The 21,379-nt window shown below is 34.0% G+C and overlaps 1 protein-coding gene across 5 annotated transcripts in view; it reads right to left on the reverse strand.

The window, feature by feature from the left end:
- The window catches only part of RhoGEF2 (Rho guanine nucleotide exchange factor 2), a 243,736-nt gene that overhangs the window by 31,086 nt on the left and 191,271 nt on the right, over positions 1-21,379 (reverse strand). For 4 of the 5 annotated variants that reach the window (XM_076131552.1, XM_076131551.1, XM_076131555.1 and 1 more), the window contains 2 exons: positions 13,972-14,073; positions 13,056-13,185 (listed from right to left, as the gene is read on the reverse strand). In XM_076131552.1, coding sequence (XP_075987667.1) covers positions 13,056-13,185; positions 13,972-14,073 — 232 coding nt within the window. The remainder of the gene's footprint in view (positions 1-13,055; positions 13,186-13,971; positions 14,074-21,379) is intronic. The other variant, XM_076131553.1, reaches the window with a different exon arrangement.

The following is a 21,379-nucleotide window of genomic DNA, read 5'->3' on the forward strand; positions in this document are numbered from 1 at the left end:
TTAATCAGAATTGGGTTAAATTACTGAAAGGACAAAATACAGTTTTAATCAATACAGGAAGATCCTAAGGGTATAATTGCAAAAAAAACGAGACATCTGTGTCGTAATGATAAAAAGCAAAACTTTTTGTTAGTAGTCCAATTAAGTCATTGCAGCCATGTGCAGTAAATTTTTTGTCTAACGTGTAATTCTTTAAAAATATCCTGCCAGCTGTACTGTTTTTTTATAAATCAGTAAGGCACGCTTCGTTTAAAATTAGATACAATTTTTTATTGACAAAATACTAACCCAAATACAACTAAATCTTGCCTGCAGTATCAATTAATGAATGTCAGTATCAATTGGCGTGAATTCGGAGGTAAAAACATTGAGTTATTCAAAATTTCTGCACCAAATTAGCAGCATTCTCAACGATATTTAACAAGCAGTGAACGAAGTAATTATCATAGTAACTTAGTAAAGATAACCAGCCTTATTAAATGACACTAGAAGGCATTTTCCCTGTCGTAGTGTGTTAAGACATGTAATGCCAGCAGAACAACAGAAAAATGCTAGTTAAAACTTTACCATAGTAGAAAATATCTTTGAGAAATTTCTAAGATTGTCCCAGGATGTTTCTTCACATGGTGACCACGTCCATTACATACTCGAGTTATGTTGTTAGCGTTATGTGTTTGTTTGTCGTTGGCGTAGGTTCTGCTCGTGAATAAATCGCACTAACTGTACGGGCGCGGTGTGCATACACGGTGGATGGACATAGCGAACTGTACTTGTTGATGTATGTGCAGTGTTTTTTTCGGTTGTTCACTATTTTTCGTGAGGTTTGCGAAATTTGTAACTTTATAGAGGGTTTATAGGTACCTTAAACAGCCATAAGAGCATCGATGTCGATATACGTAGGATACATTTTGGGTGTTCAGTTTTCTAGGTAGAAGGATTTGGTACGAAAATATAAGAGATAAGGATGATTTAAAAAATGTTGTAAAATCGTATATATTAAGCATCCTAAAGTCTATATCAAAGATCCTGTCTGCTACGAAACGTTAAAGGGACATTGCTAAGCCCCCGTACTGTTTTTTATTTCAAAATATGGCAGTCTAGTGAAGTCTTTTCATAAAAAAGAGGAGCTTCTTCACAAAATAGGAGAGGAAACCATTCTCATATAAAACATCGCACTTGTTTTCAAATAGCTGCATACACAGTGAATCAATTATCGCTTGCAATATGTTCTTATGAAGAGTGAACGTGTATTTTTCATCAAGATAGTTTTAATTATAGTATGTATTTGTTTTGAAGGTTAAGATAATATTATTAAGATGTTGTTTACTTTTATAGGAATTTAGACGGTTCAAATATTTCAGGGTTATTGTAATAAGTGTCAAGAGTATCGGAGCTGTTTATGAGGTCGTTGTACGTAGGAAATGAGAGGATTATATTGTTTTTCTTGGAAATAGATCCCTTATGTGAAAAAAATAACCAAAAAAAAAGCTACTTTTATTTTGTTCCAAAATAGTTCTAGTAGTTTTTACTTCAAAATGTGTGATTTAAAGCTGGATATCAAAATGAGTTATATTTAATGAACAAATTTTATGTATCATATTTTCTGGGAAGCCGTGACATAAGATATAATATTTTTGTGATGATGGCCTTTAAATTTTCCTACGTACTAGTCACTACAATATACCTAAGTTTAGATTTCTGAACTCTAATTTAGCAAGTAAAAAGATAATTTTTCTTATGTTTATCAGCTACATAGCACATAAACACAGCTAGTCAAAACACAGAGCGTGTAAGTCATAAGGTACACGTGAACGATTGTAAGCCGCCGGCTATTATCGGTGATTGTGCGGCTTCCACTTCCGCCACACACTTGACACCGCCGCTAAGCCTCCGCCTCCATCGATCGAGAACAAACCACTCGATAGCCTTTATGAAACTGAATATCTTTGCTTTTGTGACATCTGCAGATTTTCTTTGCTGAAGACTTTTGAAAATGTCAAGTTTGATTTTTAGGTCATGTCTTCTCTATTACATTTTTAAGAGATTTTTTGCTGATTGCCGCATTGTGATATTGCTGAGTATTATTATTTAACATAATTCGAAGTTAAAGATTGAAAACGAATGAGAAAATAGGAGGACTACTAGGACCACTATGACAAGAGCGTGGGAATATCTGTTAAGATTTTGTTGATTCCAACATGATACAAAAACATTATTTAGTACAAAAAAGTAATGGTTTTCTTTTCTGGAAGAGTGACGGCGAAAGTCTTTTTCGGAATTGAGATCAACATTGATTTGCTACTAACCTACAAATACTCATTAACATGTTTACAGAAAACCGTCCACTAATCTTAATTTCAATCAAAAACTCCTTTTTTCATTACTTCAGTCAAAAAATACATGAGTCATTTGACCCTAATAAATACATATTTCAATAATAAGATGTTTAGTTCGAGAATAGAAGTCGAGAATGGGTCAATGATGTACGAGGCTAATTTCCCGCGCAAACACACGTCACACTGACAGCTTTCAAACATGGCCGCGGATTAATGGCGGGAGTTTGGCGTGCGATATCGAAACTGTAGGTAGTTTGTAAACAATGGAGTGACTAAGTGTTACGTAAGCGTGTGACTGATTGGGTAAATGACTGATGACATGCTTGAGCGCTAAATGGCTGTAAATATTCGAAATTGGTTCTAATTTTCTGTTAAGACGTGAAATGCAGTTTTTGAGTTACACTGCTATCACGAAGAGATGATTGATTTTTACAGACATTTGGTAAAAGACACTTTTTGCGTAAATCACCTTTAGCACTAGTAAAAACTATTTAAAAAATCTACCTTTACAACCGAAACTTGCACAACCACATGCAACCGAGTCATACTACCCATAAATAACTCCACAAACAACGAGATCTAAACAAAACACCAAAAATAACAGAAAAACTGACGAAATATCAGTTATTTTGTAAATAGTCTATTCTTACTCAAGGGTAGAAGGTGTGATTAAAAACGTTTATAAAATTGGCAAACGATCAAACTGTCAAGTACATCGTGGATTAATTGATGGTTTGGACTCAAGGCCTAACCCCTCCCTCATTACGGGAGGAGACCCTTGCCCAGCAGTAGGACAGTAATGTGTTAAAATGCATTTTTTTGAACGACTAGAGTGACCATCTTGTATCTCAGTTGAAAACTATTTGAAGCCAAAATGCTGTACATTGTTTTCTTTCTTAGATTAAAGAAATTAACACGTTACGTCAAAGCAGCAATGCACTGAATAGTGACCATCAATTTGACGTACACTTGTTGTCAACTAAGATATGTACGTGATACGCATACTGAGAATAATCATGCATCCAAGTTAACATCTATTCGAAAGCCACTATGCTGTACACTGTATTATCTTTATGATTATAGTGATCAACACGTTGCATTAAAGCAGCAATGTACTGAATAGTGACCATCAAGTTCGCACGTGGCCACGGAAATACGCTCATGATTTGTGTGTTTGAAATAAATATTGCTGGAGATTTATTATAGAGTGATTTATTAATGTTGTTTGTATAATTATTTCTTTACTCATTAAAGTTACTTGAATACTTTGGACTTGCATGTTTGGTTACCATTTAGTAACGATAGTTCGCATGGTTGTCTCGCTACTATTACAGCTTCGCGTGTCATAGTCCTAAAAACTAAGTTTCCGTGATTGGCATTTTCCAAGTACAGTTGGCATATTTTCAACAGTAGCCTGGAGACTGGTAATCAGCCCGACTATAGGCTATAGGACCGCCATATGTTACAAAAACGAACTCTATATACAGGGCGTTTTCCTTCGAGGGCATTGCTTTTCTATAATTTACCATAAGGGAAATGACGTGACGATATAAATATTTTCTACTTGAATTATAACACATTTTTTTCAATAGAGGTAGGCAGCGACAAAAGAATTAAACTTTGTACGATTCTTATAAGCTCATCTTGCCTTATTCACATACAAACATTTTGTCATACGGGACCTACCAGAATTTTCATTTTATCATTACATCATTATCCATACAAGGTCAGCCCAATTTGCATTTCAAAGTCACACATAACACAAATATTGACGTCAAAAACATAATTTATGAAACAGGACAAGGAATTATGTCAACAGGATGTGTCACTTGTGCGAATAGCGTTATATCGTACATCGCACTGACCGCTGCACCCGAAATCTAACCTACTAAATATATTTAAACTGTACTTGTTACACAAATACTTTCTACATTATTTATATCTGTGATGAGTGGTGAGATATGCCAGTATGTCTCTTCACTTTGTAAATTCTAATAGTCTTGTCAGATTTTATTAAATAACGAATTTAATTGGCCATAAAGAATAAATCGAAATTAACTATCTAAATTCTATGACAGAAAAACAGACGAACTTCTTTTGGGGGTGGGGGGGAGACCTTGGCCCAAGAATGAGATAGGTTAAATAAATAATAAAACGATTTAAAAACCAGCAATACATATAAGTATACCAAATTCCCCAAGACTCTATTTCAAGCTTATTTATAAATCACAAATAGTCTTTTAATAGTATAATGACAAACTCGGTAATCGAACCTAAAACAAGGCCAGAAACACCTTGCTATCGAGCTTTCACTTCCTCGACCACTTTAAAAAAAAACCTTTTAAAAATTTATCTAAAATATAATTGTCATTTATCACAAGTTTCCGCTTTCACGTCAAACAAATCATACGATCTGAAAACATCGAATAAATCGAGCTAGAACTATTAAAATCTTATAAAACGTAACATCTAGAGTATGTCTAATGTCGGAACGAATGGACGAATCCGCGAGACGAACGATCTTGTGCCGCGATTATTTCATCACGGCGCTACGGAAATAGATCAACACTGGGTCAAATGCTGGAATATGACGGTCAGATGTACCTGCGTACTAACTAATTTTTCACTTTTAAATAAGTATCAGTGGAAAAAGCAAGAAAATTTAAGGATCTTTTGCAGTATTTAAAACAATTTATTACATTAAAAATGTTGCAATCAATGTAGCCTATGAATAAACTCAAAATAGCAAAAGCTAAACTTAATAAGATATGTTCAACTTTTGTTACTTTGCGTTTTTGCTTCGAATGGCAACATAAAACTCCTTTCGTAATTAAAACTATAGGAATATGTACTCGTTAAAGGCCAATCGAATGTCTTAAGCCGGCTAAGACAACTGAATGATCACTTATCACCATAGTTAGGCAAACAAAAGTGAGAAAATAGAGAAACTATTTCTTCTTATGTGCTTGACATTTCGGCACAGGTTGCCACCGTCCTTGATTGCCAGTTCATGCAAGATTACTTTAATTCCCACATAATATTATACTATAATAAATAAATCAAGCAACACACAGTATAACATCCATTTTTTTATTCAACAACCTGCTCTTATTATAATTAAAAGTCTAAAGAAACATTTCGTCAACGTAATCTGAAAGGTTTGTAGAAGCACTTTGTCTAAGACGTTAAGCAAGATGGATGGAGGACTGAATAGGGGTGGTGGCACATAAACGCTGACAGGTGATGTATTGACACTTAATTGGACGAGATGAACCCGGTAAGGCTTTATACCTTCATTTTGTGGTAGTAGCTACGATATTTAAAGGTGATTGTTTTGGCAAAAGTTGATAATGGATGGTAGGATCGTTTAAGTTCATAAATTAGCAGTGGTTTGATTTAAGGATCCAATACAAACACATAATATTTGGGTCATGAATTAAAGAAAACTTGTATTATACCCGGTCCTTTTTACAAGTGCATTTGTTGATGGTAGCGAAAACACTAAATGGAAAAGTTTACTGCTTCATAGTTCTATAGAAAAGCCTAATGATGGCAAATCTACAACTATACTTTGCCAGAGTAATAAATAACCCTTTATTTTCTACTTTACGTTAATGAACCAAGGCCCAGTTGAAGTATTGAAATAAGACACAACTTCTACCAAATACTTATATAATTTTAGGAAGCAACCTAAAACTGAAGTCTACCAGAAAAAATTCAGTTATATTCCGTATTTATAGAAACGTATAACGTTTGTAAGGATCGCAGCAAAGCTTTCTTTCGTCTCTGCCTACATTAAAAGGAAAAAGGCCTGATTTAATGTACATATGTATAAAAATCAATAAAGGAATGAACTCAGCAGTATATTCGTACGTGAAGGTTGTCAATTATAACGGCGCGTTATCACTCGTTATCAATGTAGCGACAAGTGTTTTAGTGGTTTTAGTACTGTATGTTTATTACGCGTGACTGGGGAAAATACGCAATTGTGGCTTTTGCTTAAAAGTCACAGTCATGCTTTTACATATAAGCTTTCATAATAAACTTTCAGATTAAAAGTTTCCATAACAAACTAAGCCTAAAACAAACAAGTTCTCAATATGCAGGAATATTTATGTTCATAAAGTTTTCTGAAAAATTTATGCGATTAACTTCATACGATCTCCTCTACAAAAATAAGCTTGTCAAAAGACAGATCTAGAGTGCAATGTTCTTAGTAATGTTAGGTTACACAAGAGCAATTCTTAGTGCGGGAGTTGTCTTTTTTAAAAAAAAAAAAAAAAAAAAAGGTCTCAAAGCGACGATTTTCAATCATTTAAAACAGCTAACAAGCCTAACTTAAAATAGAGAATTGATAACGTTTCCATTTTTATTGTATCTCCTACTAGCGTGTTTAAAATAGACAACAATCAATCCACACGAATCGTCAAGTCGAAAAACTAATCTATCAACTGTATACAATCGAACATTTACCTACACGGTTCATGAACAAAACGCAACTATTCGCAAAGGTTCCCTTGAACACGTGGTACTGTTCAATGAAACGTGGCCGCGACTCCCGCTATAACCAGCAGTTATGTAAACAATAACATCAGTACATAAACACTGCAGACGAGTGGAAATTTACATACATTGCTAACAGGAACACGAAGGTCCATCTCTTATGTACAGTTACGAGCAGAAATATGTGTGCATAGTCACATTTTGGGCAGTAATGCAGTAAACACTGAAGCTACGGCATTATAGAAAAGAGCAATCCGTAAGTTTCTTGTCGTTTCTTTTCACGAGCAACAGCTTTTCCGAAACGGTGATAGATAACAAATGCTATGACGATTTCAAATACTTGTTAAAGTTTATGAAATAAAGCATATTATTATTTGACTTTGACTTATAATTACATAATGCAATTGTATAAAGAATGTAGCTTTACTGCAATTTCTTTATTTGATTGTAAATTTGAGGTAAAGTACGAGTGAAATCACGTAAACACCATGATTTCTTTGGCAAAGACTGACATATTTTCACTCTTTTCATTAAAAGACAGTAAAATAAGTGCAGTTTGTTGTCCAAAAGCATGTTGCAAATATTGTGCTATCATAGTTAAATTACAATGACAATTTTATAGCTAGTTTTATACATAATCGTATATTTCAAATCAAAAGTTCAATTGTGTACATATTTTTGCTAGTAAATGTACAATGGATAAAAATATATAAATAACGAATTCCTTAGCAGTGGATAAACAAAAGTTATTTAGTTTTACAAAACATATACGAAAACGTGAGTGTTTTTCACGTGGCAAGCAAAGCCTAGTGATAGCAATGTAATTTATGAACATTGCTGAGCTTTTAGTCATTTAATTCAGAGAAAAATATTTGTTATGATGTTTTTTGTTAAAGACAACGCCCACACTAAGAATCTGCGTCGTAGGGGACTACGCGATATTATTCATATTATGAACGATTTGAGATGAATGCATGTTTGTTACTCTTTCATTCAAGAAAATCTGAATGGATTTTAACCAAATTTTCCACACAAATTGTTTATATATATACATACATAAACACAGACCAATGAACTTCATAACCTGAATTAACAAGAATTTTTAAGACAGCCCGTGACCACAGTTGATGTAATTCGATCGAAACGTCGGATAAACAAATAATGTATCTTAACCTTTAATTTTCAATCGCGTTTAAAACCCGTTACATTATAACATTATGTGTATTTTTAACTATGTTACGGTAGCGTACCGTATTGTAACTCCTCAGTATTCATTCCATACCGATCCTATAGATATTTGATCAGAATCTCCGCATAAAAATCTAGATGATAATAATATAAACAAACGGGAAACCCCAGTTGAAAGGCGATACAATAAATTGTACGCCACCGCGTGTGTTGATACAAAATAAACATTAAATTAAATAAAACAACATGTTTACTATCTCTGGAATTTGGAATTCTTTGAAAACTAGGTGATCGTCGAATATTTTAAAGCTTTAGATATTAGTATATTGTACATAGATTCCACATTTACATGAGTTTTTTTTCTGGAGAGTAGCGATTCTCAACTCATGGTAACTGCTACGCTTGTTTAAGTATTAGTGTAATCAAATTAAATCAAAAGTCGAGTTCTAGGTTCCGTTTCCTAGCCAACCTTCGTTTTGTTAAACAGCTCGTTTTTATTAATAGTATCTCGAAATTCTATAGTACAGTTTCCTACTGCTTTAAAAAGTATTTTATGAAAAGTCAAGGGCGTTGCTTAGAGTATCACTGTCGCCTTCAACTAACTGTTATATAGTCAATAACAAATGCAATTAATCCCTAAGATAAGTAGGCATCTATCAAGAAAATCTAGGATCTTTATCTAATACCGGTGGCCTATACTGGCGGTTGCTTATTGCAACTGTCTTGTAACTCACTTTTCACATTTCAGTAAGTATATATAAAGTAACAAGCATAACGTCAAAATCTGTCACATTACGGTAATTTTACGAGGCGTGTCTGCTATTTACTGCGCTATTAAGTTTCAAAACCAATGATTTCTTACGTTTCATACGTTCTCGTAAGTTTTATATGTTTCCGTCACGCTCGCACTGATTTAGATTTATTACTTCAACATTGAAATGTGTTTAAAATATATTTGTAAATTGTATATCTGTCTTTTTACATTGGAAACGCGAGAAACTTTAATCTCGCTGAAAATTTAAATGCGAAAGGACAAATGTTTTTTTATCACTGATCCAACATGTTTTGCGGAGTAATTTTTAATCCTAAGTTAACTTCCACAAAATAATGAAGGTCGATTTCCTCATTTTATAAATTAATTAGTATTACTTTTTCTTAGACAACCAGTCTGCGATCACGGCCCGTATAACCTGCTCCAAAACATCAGGCACTCCAAGCTAAAATGCGAGTTCGTATTAATTCCCGGATTCTATTATGTAATAAAATGTAACACGAAAGTTTAAACGTAACGGAATATTCAGTTTTTTATCAATAAGACTGTTATTTTTAACCAAAAACATAAAATAGATCGCCGAACGAAGTTCCCATTTCAATCAGTATCCATTCAATAAGCCAACACGATCAGACACCGCAACACGGGCCACTACACGAACAGTTTCAAAGTTAGTTATCTAACGGAAGCCGCCGCGACGGTGTTCACTTCGATTCCTGCTGCATTGTCATTTAAATAACATCGCTCGGCGAATTTGAAACACGGGTCGATAGGGAGGTTTACATTGTGGTTATATGTATAGAACATTTGGTGTAGAGGACACAAGCTGTAATTTCCGTATGCGCTACCTACTGTAGTGTTGTTGTCTGTGCCGTAAAACGAAACGTAGCTGAAAATGTTAGTTAATTCTCACTACGATTTAATTTATTTCTAAGCATTGCTTGTATACTATTTGAATCTTCTAAGCCTTCGGTGCATGGTTTCATTAACTTTTTGGACTATCAACCCTTTTCCAGAAAAACAAATATTGCGCGTATTGATATTTATAACGAGACTTTGCAGTGAAAATAGACTCTCCGAATTAATTTGACACCTGCTGCAACAGCGGCCATCTATACATACATACATACACACATAAAATCACGCCTTTTCACCATAGGGGTACGAAACTTACAAACTTCCCTTACTTCATTCACATACATACATCTTGTCATACAGGACATCACTGATATGATCTGTGTATGTCTTTCTAGAGCGTCCCTTTCCGGCGTTCCCATCTATGTATGTCCGCAATTATTTTAACAGATTTAGTGCCCGGTTTTACTTATACCAGGCAATTTATCTAGCAGATAAGTAATCTGGCATTTATACATAAGCCGTGAAAAGCGTTAACGACTTTACATTTAAGTACATATACAAATGTTTTTATACACAATGTAATTACCAAAATATTTCACGAACAATATTTGAACTTCCGCGCTGTATAACAAAGAGAGCACCCTGTATAAATGGCAGAATGTTATTCAATACGACCTGACATAAGAATGTCCATTGTTAACGCACTGCGTGCTTCATACAACATATACAAACATACATACACACATATTATATTATATTGTCACTAAAAATATTTGTACGTCACTATGGCCGCCTTCAAATGAATCCCGGGGTAAAAAGTAACGAGTTGTTATTTACTATCTGTGCGTCAAATTTCATCAATATTAATAAGCAGTTTTTGCGTGAAAGAGTAACGAATATCCGTGTGTTACAAATGTAATAATGTAGCCATTACAACAGAAATAAATAGCTAAAGTAGTGAATGTACTGTATTTTATGAATCAAAAGTTTTCAATTTCAGACTTTAAACTATCGCGGTTTGTACATAATACTAAATGGCTAAACGGGTCTAAAAGCAATGAGGATTTTCATTTCCTTTTAATCTATAACTTGCTTTTGAATCAGCATCCGATTATGTCAAAAACAGTATAAATCGTGAAACAGTAATTAAAACTTGTCTAGTCCAGATATTGAGCCTCGTAACTCACAATCAATAAAGAGCTGACAGCTATAAAGGCCACCCGGTGTTTTCAGTAAATCACATCTCTTTTGAAATACCGCGACAAGTTTGAAAGCAAATATAGCTTAAAAAACCAATAACCAAATACATTTGTTTTAACCATTTTTTCTGTCCTATTGCTGGGCAATGGTCTCCTCCCAAACGAGGAGGAGACTTTGAGTCCACCACGCTGTCCAAGTGCGGGGTGAGGACTAAAACTGATATAATTAGTCGAAATTGCAAGTAAAAATGTACTTAACACGTGAACACTAAAACAAAATCTCAAATGACACACTTTTGCCAACCTTTTCAAATACAAATACACAACCGATACAAAAATCACAAATACACAATACAAAAAAAACGTGCCAAAAATCGTTTTTGGCTTCAAATTTCAAAGGTGAATGACCGCAATGCGTTTCGTATCGCGTCGCGAGCTCAACTGAAAATTTCACGCGAAAATCCGTCCTGCATATTGAACCAGCCAACTTTAAATGATCCAGTAGTTCAACCATATTGGCTAAAACGGGAGGTCTTGTTATACTGGTCTTATAAGCAAGGGAATCTGGTGCTATTGCACTAACCATTGTACCAAGCTCTATTGGAGCGGTCGTAATAGTCTAGGTCGGAGGTCAAGTGAAATTGGTCGAGCGACTAGAGAATCAATGCACTGACCAATGTAGATTCGTTGGTGAAACTAATATTGGTTAGGAGCGGAGATCTAGTATATGTTACAGAGATCTAGGCTGTCTACATGCACTAGATTACTAGGTATAGATACTAGATTCTCTGCATACTAAAACTGGTTATTTCAACTATATTTGTTTGTATACATCGTACTAAAAACTTATATAAGACCTAGAACTACTTTTAACCAAATAAATGTTTTGATAATCAGAAAATATGTATTTTATTAGCGAACGGTAACCAAGCTAAATTGAACTCCGGAATTGTGTATCGTTATGCAAATGAGAGGTCAACTTACAATGGTATTTTCAACTGAATGTTACTGAAAATTTGTATGCTTGCTATATCTGTTTCTAGGAAGACATAATGATATATTTTCCAAATTCTCTGAGCGTTTATAGTAGGAATATTTTGAATGATAAATGGCTATCATAAACTTTAGATTTCCTAGGAAATCTACATATAGAATTGAGAAAATTTCCATGAAACTCTACTTAAACGAAATATTTTTTTTCATCATAATAAAAAAGAAGGTTCACACAAATAGACCGACAACGAAAACAATGAAAACACAAATTTGATGAAAAACAATACATTCCAAATTCAATTATTTGTTCATTAAAACTTGTACAAAGGACATTAAACTTAAAATTTATAACGACAAAGTTGAAAATTAAAAATACACATCGCCCTTTTAAGAACACGATACACTTCAAAAACACACCCAATAAGCATTAAAATAACGTTCAAATTTGCAACAAACGTGTATCACCCAATCTTATCTTGGAAACTGCATTCTATTGTCATATAAATAAAGTTCATAATCGTATTTAATAGTGAGTTGTGTCGTTTTTAAGTCTATGCATATAACGGTTTGGGAAATAAAAGTATCGGAATTCTCATCCCGACACGGATAGATGTGATATTTCTGGACGACAAGGAATTTGCTCTTGTTTCCATGTTCATGTAATAATATTATCGATATGATTCTAGTATCAAAATATTATATCCGACTATCGATTTTAGTATGTAAAGCATAATTAGTTATAAGATTGAATTGTTTTGATACTTTATATTTTGGAAATGGTTGAATACGTGTACCTACTTTTTAAATTACTTATATGTTTCTCCACCGTAATATAAGTAAGTATGCCAAAAATAACTCATGCCGAAAAAATCGAGTTCCTGAAAAAAAAAATACAAAAGCAATGGCATGGCGAAAGTTTAAAATAGATGTGTTAATAATATACAACATTATGGTGATGCCTTTAGTCTTCGTACATACCAAATAAAAAAAACCATTTGGTTTATGTATTTTTAGACCAAAAAATCTTGTGTTTAGAAAATCAAACATTAGATTGCAATAGCAACCCAATTCTTTTCATTATCGTCTCCAAAAATATCCACGAATTTCCAAAATCAATAAAACTCCTTCACTAAGTTTCAGTCTACACACGTCTATGATAAACTTTCGCCACACAACGCCACCTATGATCAAGTAGCGTGTACTCACTGGTTGTTGTGCGCGGTCAGCCGGTTGGGGTCGCTGGCGTTGCGGTGCTTGCCTCGGCGAGGCGCGTCGCGTTCGCGGCAGCTCTCGGCGCGGTTGACGCCGCGACCACCCGCGGGGGAGCGCCAGCTGGACCAGTGGGGAAAAGATATTTAATAGTGGTAAGGAAAATTATGAGGAATTAATATTATTCTTCATACATTTTTTATGTAGTTGATTAGTGAAAGTAGCATATTGCGAACCAGTGAAAGTATTTGAAGCGCCAAAGAGGAAGTGCTGAAACATCAGTGGTCGCAATGACAGTAGGTTACGAGTCCGGCCGGTAGCCAAACATAACATAAGATCATTTAATTATTGTCCGCTATATCCAAGAAAAGCTCACCAGTGTCATAATTCTACTGACAAACATGACTCACTCATAACATTTTCATATGAAAAAGTAAACACTTTAATTGTGTCTATTTCTGTGCTATCATAAATTCAAATGATGAAGACTTGTCAACACTTCAAGAGTGTAAAAAAGATGTCCCAATAAAAATAAACAAACACTAGCGCGCACTCTGCCGGAATCCAGTCGAAACTAGACCAAGCGGTAAACGTTGGAACTAAAACATTAGTTCTACTATTCGACGCTAGGTGTCGCTACGAGTGACAATTGTCGCTTCAGATAAAAAACGTAAAACAAAAGTGCAATGCTACTAATTTTGTAATGTTTGGAACACACAAGTATTACATAAAAATCATAGGCACCATTTACTTCCAAGCATAAATGTATCTCTTTTGCGTAACAAAAATACGACTCCAAAGTGGCTGCAGTATATCCATTCAATGTTTTTGTGCGTGAGTTCATGATAAAGCAGGTCTTTTCAAGAATAATTGTATACAGTAATAAATAATAATAAAACAGTATATAATACTAACTTATTATCCTTGTCAGGTTCCTTGGTATTTGCGTCACTAGTGTCGACATCGCCGTCGGGCGCCGTCGGCTCGTCCGTGGAGCCTTCCCGTCGGGATTCACCTGTTAAACAGATAACAATTATATTAGTTACATGCAATAACTTTACAAATACACATACATTAATCATTATTCATTAAAAATATACTGTTTTTTGTTACAACGCCATCTATTGAAACAATTGTCAGTCGTTAAAGACGCTATTAGTTTTTGAGTAAGTTGAAGTCCTGTTACACAGATCATAAGTTAAACATTAAAGATCATATAATGGCCTACAATCATAATAACAATAATTACCTCAGGTAACTAACACACACAAAAAAATCCTTGTATACAGCTTTCATTTAATTCAAATTAATACACCTCCTTACAAACCACCACAGTACTTTCACTTCAATATCATCAAATATCTCAGTAAATCCTCCATAAAACACAGTTAAGTCCTTATAACAGTAAATAAATCAAAGCAACAAATAACAATTAAACAGAAGTGTTAAAGGAAAACGGTGACAATAAACAAAGCTTCATTATACATGACGGTCACGGATAAACGTGACGGGCCGACACGTGAGCCGTTCTGTTATACTGTCTACCGATACTCGTGGATTGTTTCATATTGGAAATGTCTCAAATATATTTTCACCATCATAGACAGCTTTTCTTGATCTACTGGAAGATATAAGTCCTATTTACTTAACGCCAGTCGTCTCCATTTTATGTCACTATTGACCCACATATTAAAAAACATTCTTTATTATACTGCTTTCATCACATGCGGCAGTAAAGATAATTTTACATCAATCTAAAATGAGTTTATCCAAAATTAATGGTACTAAAAAACATAGCTGGTCAAAATTTTACCTGAACTTATATTTATGGGAAAATACGCACGTCTAAAATATTCCATATTTCTGGTAACTCACCTCTATAGGGAAAAAGACGCGCAATCTATCCACTAGTTTTTACTAGTCGGTACTACTCGGTACTAGTCATCGATATTTGCGCTCTAAAAGAATGCAGTATGTATTTTTATAACAAATTCCATAAATCTTTAACTTTAAAAATATTATCAACAAAATGTATAGCAATAAAAAAGAGTGTTAAAAATCGATTTATTTTTATTGCCAGCGTATAAAATATAATAAATCACGCACACAGTTTATAAATGCTTGCCAATAGATGGCGCTGAGACAAACTTTGCAAATAATTACGTCGTAATAAATCCATGCGGGCGTATGATTGTATTAATGCGCTAATCTATGTAAATATTTACCTTATTTGGTAAAGTTTTTTGTTAAATTTCTCACTAGTTTTCATGACTAATGTTTGATGATCTAATCTATTATTGCTTCTGTATTCAAGCAAAGCTAAATAAACAGTATTTTTACGACATTTTCGATACAACAAATTCCAATAAGAGCCGTAACTAGCTAGCTATAATCTACTGTTATTTTGTTAGAAACAAATGGGTCCATAAAAAAATGTCTGCAGTTTTATAACCAGTAATTCTAATACCTAAAAAAGCCTAAGTTAAGCCCTACACTTTTAAAAGCTAGTCAATTCAACAGTCTTATTCAGATACTATTCATATAAGTAAATTTACTACTACAGTTCTATTCCCATAAAACAACATCATACTAGTCAACCCTTTGCAGTCCAAGCGGCACCAGTCGGCCGACAATTAGCCGTCCCACATGTGTATTTAATACACGAACATGTACCCACATACAATATAGTTCAATGTCACATTGATATGCGTTAGTGAGTCAACACGGAAACTGACTCCTGCGTATCCTGCCGCTCCTGTTCGCACGGAACTGACGGAACTCGCCATTTGTTAAGTACTGATATAAATTATGGACTTAACGGTATTATAAATACATACATACATAATATTAAGCCTTTTTCCCATAGGGTTAGGCAGAGACTAATAAACGCTATTTGCCTCATTCACATCCATACATCTTGTCATACAAAATAATTTAAATACATATGGTACCTATATATAGTTAAAGTTATGCTGGGTAATTTCGAAGTCAGCAGGTTCGAATTTACTGACCTGAAAAATCCTTTAATTGTAACTATACTTTCTATAGTAAATTAATATACACTATGTTTCAGTGTAATCGCCAAAGTTTACACACGCAGGAAAATTTATACGGAAGAAAAAATGTATGTCTGTCATTTATTATTTCTATGAAAGCCTACGACAAACCCCTAATGACTTTTCACAGTCACGTGTGTATTAGAATTCATTATCACTTGTGGCAAAGGAAAATGTCAAGAAAAACATGTTTATTCGAACGAGATTTCTTTAACACAGTTCTTGAAGAAATGTGAAGTCACATCACTTAGTCAGCTGGCTAGACTTTAAGCCTAGCTACTTTCTCATATATAAGGAAAAACATCCGCAAGAGATGACATATATTACATTAAATTTAAATAATCCTAACACATTACTGTCCCATAACTGCAAGTATCTCTTCCAGAAATTAGGGAGAAGTTAAACCTTGTGTCCAGTACAGGTTGGAGTTGCAGTTGAACAACGAACTTTCCTTAATTCACAATTTTTTTGACTTAGGGCCCAGCTCCTCTTTCCTTTCATTTATGAGGACAATTCATACGCAAGCGTTACCTATGACTTCAATCTATACTAACCATAATTAATATTATAAAAAAGAAAGATTTGTAGGTATGTTTGTCACGAATTGGCTCAAAAAGTATTGGACTGATCTCAAAAATTATTTCACCGTTTGATTGTTACTTAATCACTGATTAATATAGACTATATCAAATGCAAGAAAAAGAATTTTGCGTGCGATAGTATTACCATTAAAACAAAGCACTACAGTAATTCAATCAATAAAACAAACCCATTCATTATTACACTCTAAGCTCAAAAAAAAACAAATTCCCATATATAAGCCGCGTCACATGTGCATGCGCATGTCCATACAAACGACTTGCCACAATTAGCGATGATCTAAGTGTGACGTCATCGCACAGTTAAGGCTAGCCACCGCGAGAATTGAGGAAATGCCTACATAACTATTATAAACTATTTATAAGCTATAAAACTAGACTTTTGTAATGTCAATCTGTTAGAATAATTTATAAGTTTGTTTTTGTTTGTTTGTGTTGAAAACTGCTAAACATATTTCGATGAGACTTCTGTCGTACCATAGAAGATACGATAGTCTGCTGGTTGAAAATAGAAAAGTATTTTTTCAGAATAACCTTAAAGTGAAGAAATCAATTCCTGTCTCGGTTTGCATATTGTTATTCGTGCATATTTGCTCACATTTGAAACAAATATATCTTTGAAAATACTTAGCCGATTTTGAGGAAACTTTTATTACTGTAAACGCCTATTATTCCTTATTAATACTGGTTAAATAGACCAATAGACAGTGTTAAAACCACGCAAAATCTGCACAAACAAAGTCACGATCATATCTTAGTGCTATAAAATAATTGTCAACTTAAGTAATGTAACGTATTTCTATAAAAGGTTGTAGGAAATTCACATACAGTTTATATTCTTGGACCTAATGCGTAATGTGTCCATAATTTTGTTAAGCTTTTATGTACAAAAGTATTTGTTGAATGGAATATTTACTTGAATGGAAGAAGCGACGTCATTTATTCTTTTTTTTTATCCTAGTATTATGAAACAAAGGTAATGTTTTTAATAACGACAGTAATTATGAATAGGAGAATTTTACTCGTAGTATTCCTTTTTTCAGCACTTAAACTTTACCTGAAAGTGCTGAAAGAGGAATACTCTGCTTACACCTATTACCAATATTTCCCATAAGATGGGTGAATTTGGTGATAGCTATGGGTAATTTTCTAATAATTTGTATTGAGTGGTTTTGTGCATTTATGACATATGACAAAGTTATTAAAAATTAAAATTACGCAGCAAATTATGTCTTTAAAACATTACGTCAGTGACATTGAGTTTAATTGATATAAGTATCGAAAAAACTGTTTCCTGAACAATAAATAGATAAAAGATTTATTTTGTATAATATAAAAATCTAACATATAATTCTCAGAAACTATAGATAAAGTTAGTTGCAAAAACAACTGTAATCATTAACTTTTATTTAATATTCAATATTGAATCATAGCCATTGGATAAGTCAAATAATCAATTCGATAGATATATACATAATAATATATTGTTTTAGCCCATTTACGATCCCAATAGTGGGCAATGATACGAATACTCAGAATACGAACAAGAAACACTCCATCGAACAAAGTACCTCCTCCTTTTTGAAATCGGTAAAATCACATCCATTCAGTCAATTTCTCTGATTGATATACGCAAAAAGGCATTCATTGATTCTCTTTCATACGAACTACAATTAAAACCTTAATTATCATCAAGCATTGTGTATTTGTGATTGACAGTTCTATAATACGACTCCAAAGCAAAAAAGTTCGCTATACGGAGGAATAAACGATTCATTTTTATCGATTACATTTGAAAACACCATACAACAGACATTCAACCATATTTCAAGCATTGCAAGATCCATATTCCCCTAATACAATATAATCCTGGATGTAAAAAAATATCGATCACGCAATGGTAAAGTAATTCTATGCTTTAAAATAAGACCCATCAAGTCTATATTCCCATAGTAAGTATTGTAGAATCAATTAATGAATTTGCCAAATGAAAAGCATCCCTATTTTATGGACATTAAGGTTCAATTTTCACTAGTTTTGTTATCAAAGGATTTTGACACGTCACCACCTCGATTGGCCGTCGACCCGCTTCCAAAACTGCATCCTAACCAAGTGGGTGTCAGCTAATTTTAAATATAGAACGTTACAGTACAAATGTAAGTATTTTTTTCTTTCGCATACATTGCCAAGTGTGTACGCGTTGACAGATTTGATTTACAATGAAACAGTGACATGGATATTGAATAAACGACAAATGTCACTCGACAGGTTGATTCATTTGTGATTACTATGAGTAGTGGTAGTTAGGGAAGCGATCAATGACTTTTGAATGTACGTAACGGTAGCCATAAGAAATCTTTTTTTTCGGCTCATTACTGCTAGCTTTAAGCGTTAAATGTACTGTGCATGTCTACCTGTCAGTCATACTTCGTAAATTTTACTGCGCAAGCTCTATGTCATGAATACTGGTAGTCAATCACCCTCGGGATAACTGGGGGAATCTACTTGACGTACCTTCCAACAGCCATATTCTATGACATGTATACTGACAGTATATGGACTGGCAAATTTACTGTGCAAGTCTACTTGTCAAGTTTACTGAACAAGACTTTACGTCAAACATACTTGTAACTGTACGCTGTCAAACTAACTGAACGGCAAATCAAGACTAATGTTTAACTGTAGCTTTGAACGTATTCCACGTGGCGCATCTATCACCTACACTAAGAATTTTGTGATGTGATTATAATTAAGAACAATAAAAACAAACACTGATCTGAATACTCATTGTGAAACAAAACAATTTAATGATACAATCAATGTTGTCACTCTACTAGCACAACAAATATTCTACACTATTTTATAATTATTCGCTGGAAGTATCTCAAACTCCCAGAAAAAAACAGTCATAACTAGTAAGGACTTTTACAAACATACAAAGAAGGGATAAACGAAGTTTGCTAGTATTTTGCAAATATCTAACTTTTTTGTACGTATAATTAGTTAATTGATTAATCTTTAACAGTCCTACTACAGGTCACAAGGAACAAAGTGTAATCGTAGTAGTTTAGTTTGTATTTGTTATACTTACATATCTGAATAACTGAACCAATTAAGCTAAAATCTGATGGATTGACAAAGCAACTTCTGGGAGAGGAAATAGCTTGAATTTAAAGAAAATTATTGCGTATAGAGAAGCAGGTAATATCATATGTTTTATATGTAAACATATTATAATAATATATGCGTGGATAACAAGTTATTTTGGATTGCAAACAATGATGTCACCTGTGCGCTAGATCCCCGCCGGCCATGGCATTATTAATCATTTAACTATAATAAACGTTTATTATTAACTCGTAAGTGCACTGATCGGAAAATTAACGATTTAAAGGAAACATTTACTTCTACAAATAAACAAATAAGCAGACAGATTCGATACAACTATTTATTGATTATATAAATATTTGTAACTAACACCGCACTCAAAAATTTTCTACGCTATTTTAGAAGCTTAGGGGTTGATTTTTGATGATATTTGCTACAGGAAAGCAAAGCAAAAAATATTTGCCATCATGCAACAAATATTTCTATGCCAAATGTCATCATCATATAAACGTCGTTTTGGCTCTGAGAACGTAACGATAGACATTTAGACAATGTGATTAATTGTACCAGAATAGAAATAAGGCTTATGTCCGGTTTCTAATGTACATTTAGCGGTAGTTTATCAATCCAAATTGTCATGTTTAAACACTATTGAATGGATAAACTACCGCTAAATGCCTCAAAAACCGGGGGTTAGTGGTTTGGAGACAACTCAAAACTCTGAAAAACGTACATCAGAACCAGAAACCAAAAAAGACAGTAAGCTATCACATCCTTAAACCATCACCGAGCACCCCAAAATCGGTTGAAAAGAGTTCCCCTACGATTAGCCGTCCAAATTTAGCGGGCACGAGACAATACGTGCCGCGGAGTGAGTCAACATCAACAGGTCTATTTATACACGCTTCCGGAGTTCACGTCGCGCATGTCAATCGACGTGCTCCTGGCATAAGACAACGGGCCAAAATGACTGGTGGCATTTTTTAATAGTACTTATTGACGAATATTAACAAACATACGCTTACGCCGTTACACGCATTACTTTTAGTATAAAAAAATACGGCGATTGATGAATTAATCTTTCACGTAAACACGCGAAAATTAGCGTATTAGATAGTTTTCAATCGGGGTCTCCATTTGTGATTCCATTCCGTTGCTTGTTTTAAGAAAAAAGTACCTAGATGAAATATTCTGGCAAATTAGATGCGAAAACTCATGATTAATCGAGTTAAAATCTAAAAATAATACTGTGCCAAGGGTTTATCGTTTCCTATAAACCCGGTTCTAATTAAAAATAGTTGTCACTTGGTTACCTAACGGCATAGTATCACCGCTTCATTAATTGCAAGCTTGACAATAAACTCGATCGTGTCTTAGCGATTGAGTACCGTCTTAGAGTAGCACTCGGACCTAGTTGGTGGGCAGTAAGTCAAGTGTCGCATCGGTCAGTGGGTTACGCATACAGCTGTCAGTCAGCTGACCGAGTTATCAGCCGGCGCATACCGACGCGATGGACGATTAGCCGCCCGTAAGGTATGTGGGTGATGTGTGGTGAAGG

The sequence above is a fragment of the Anticarsia gemmatalis genome, chromosome 26, assembly GCF_050436995.1.
Source record: "Anticarsia gemmatalis isolate Benzon Research Colony breed Stoneville strain chromosome 26, ilAntGemm2 primary, whole genome shotgun sequence".
NCBI classification, from domain to species: Eukaryota; Metazoa; Arthropoda; class Insecta; order Lepidoptera; family Erebidae; genus Anticarsia; species Anticarsia gemmatalis.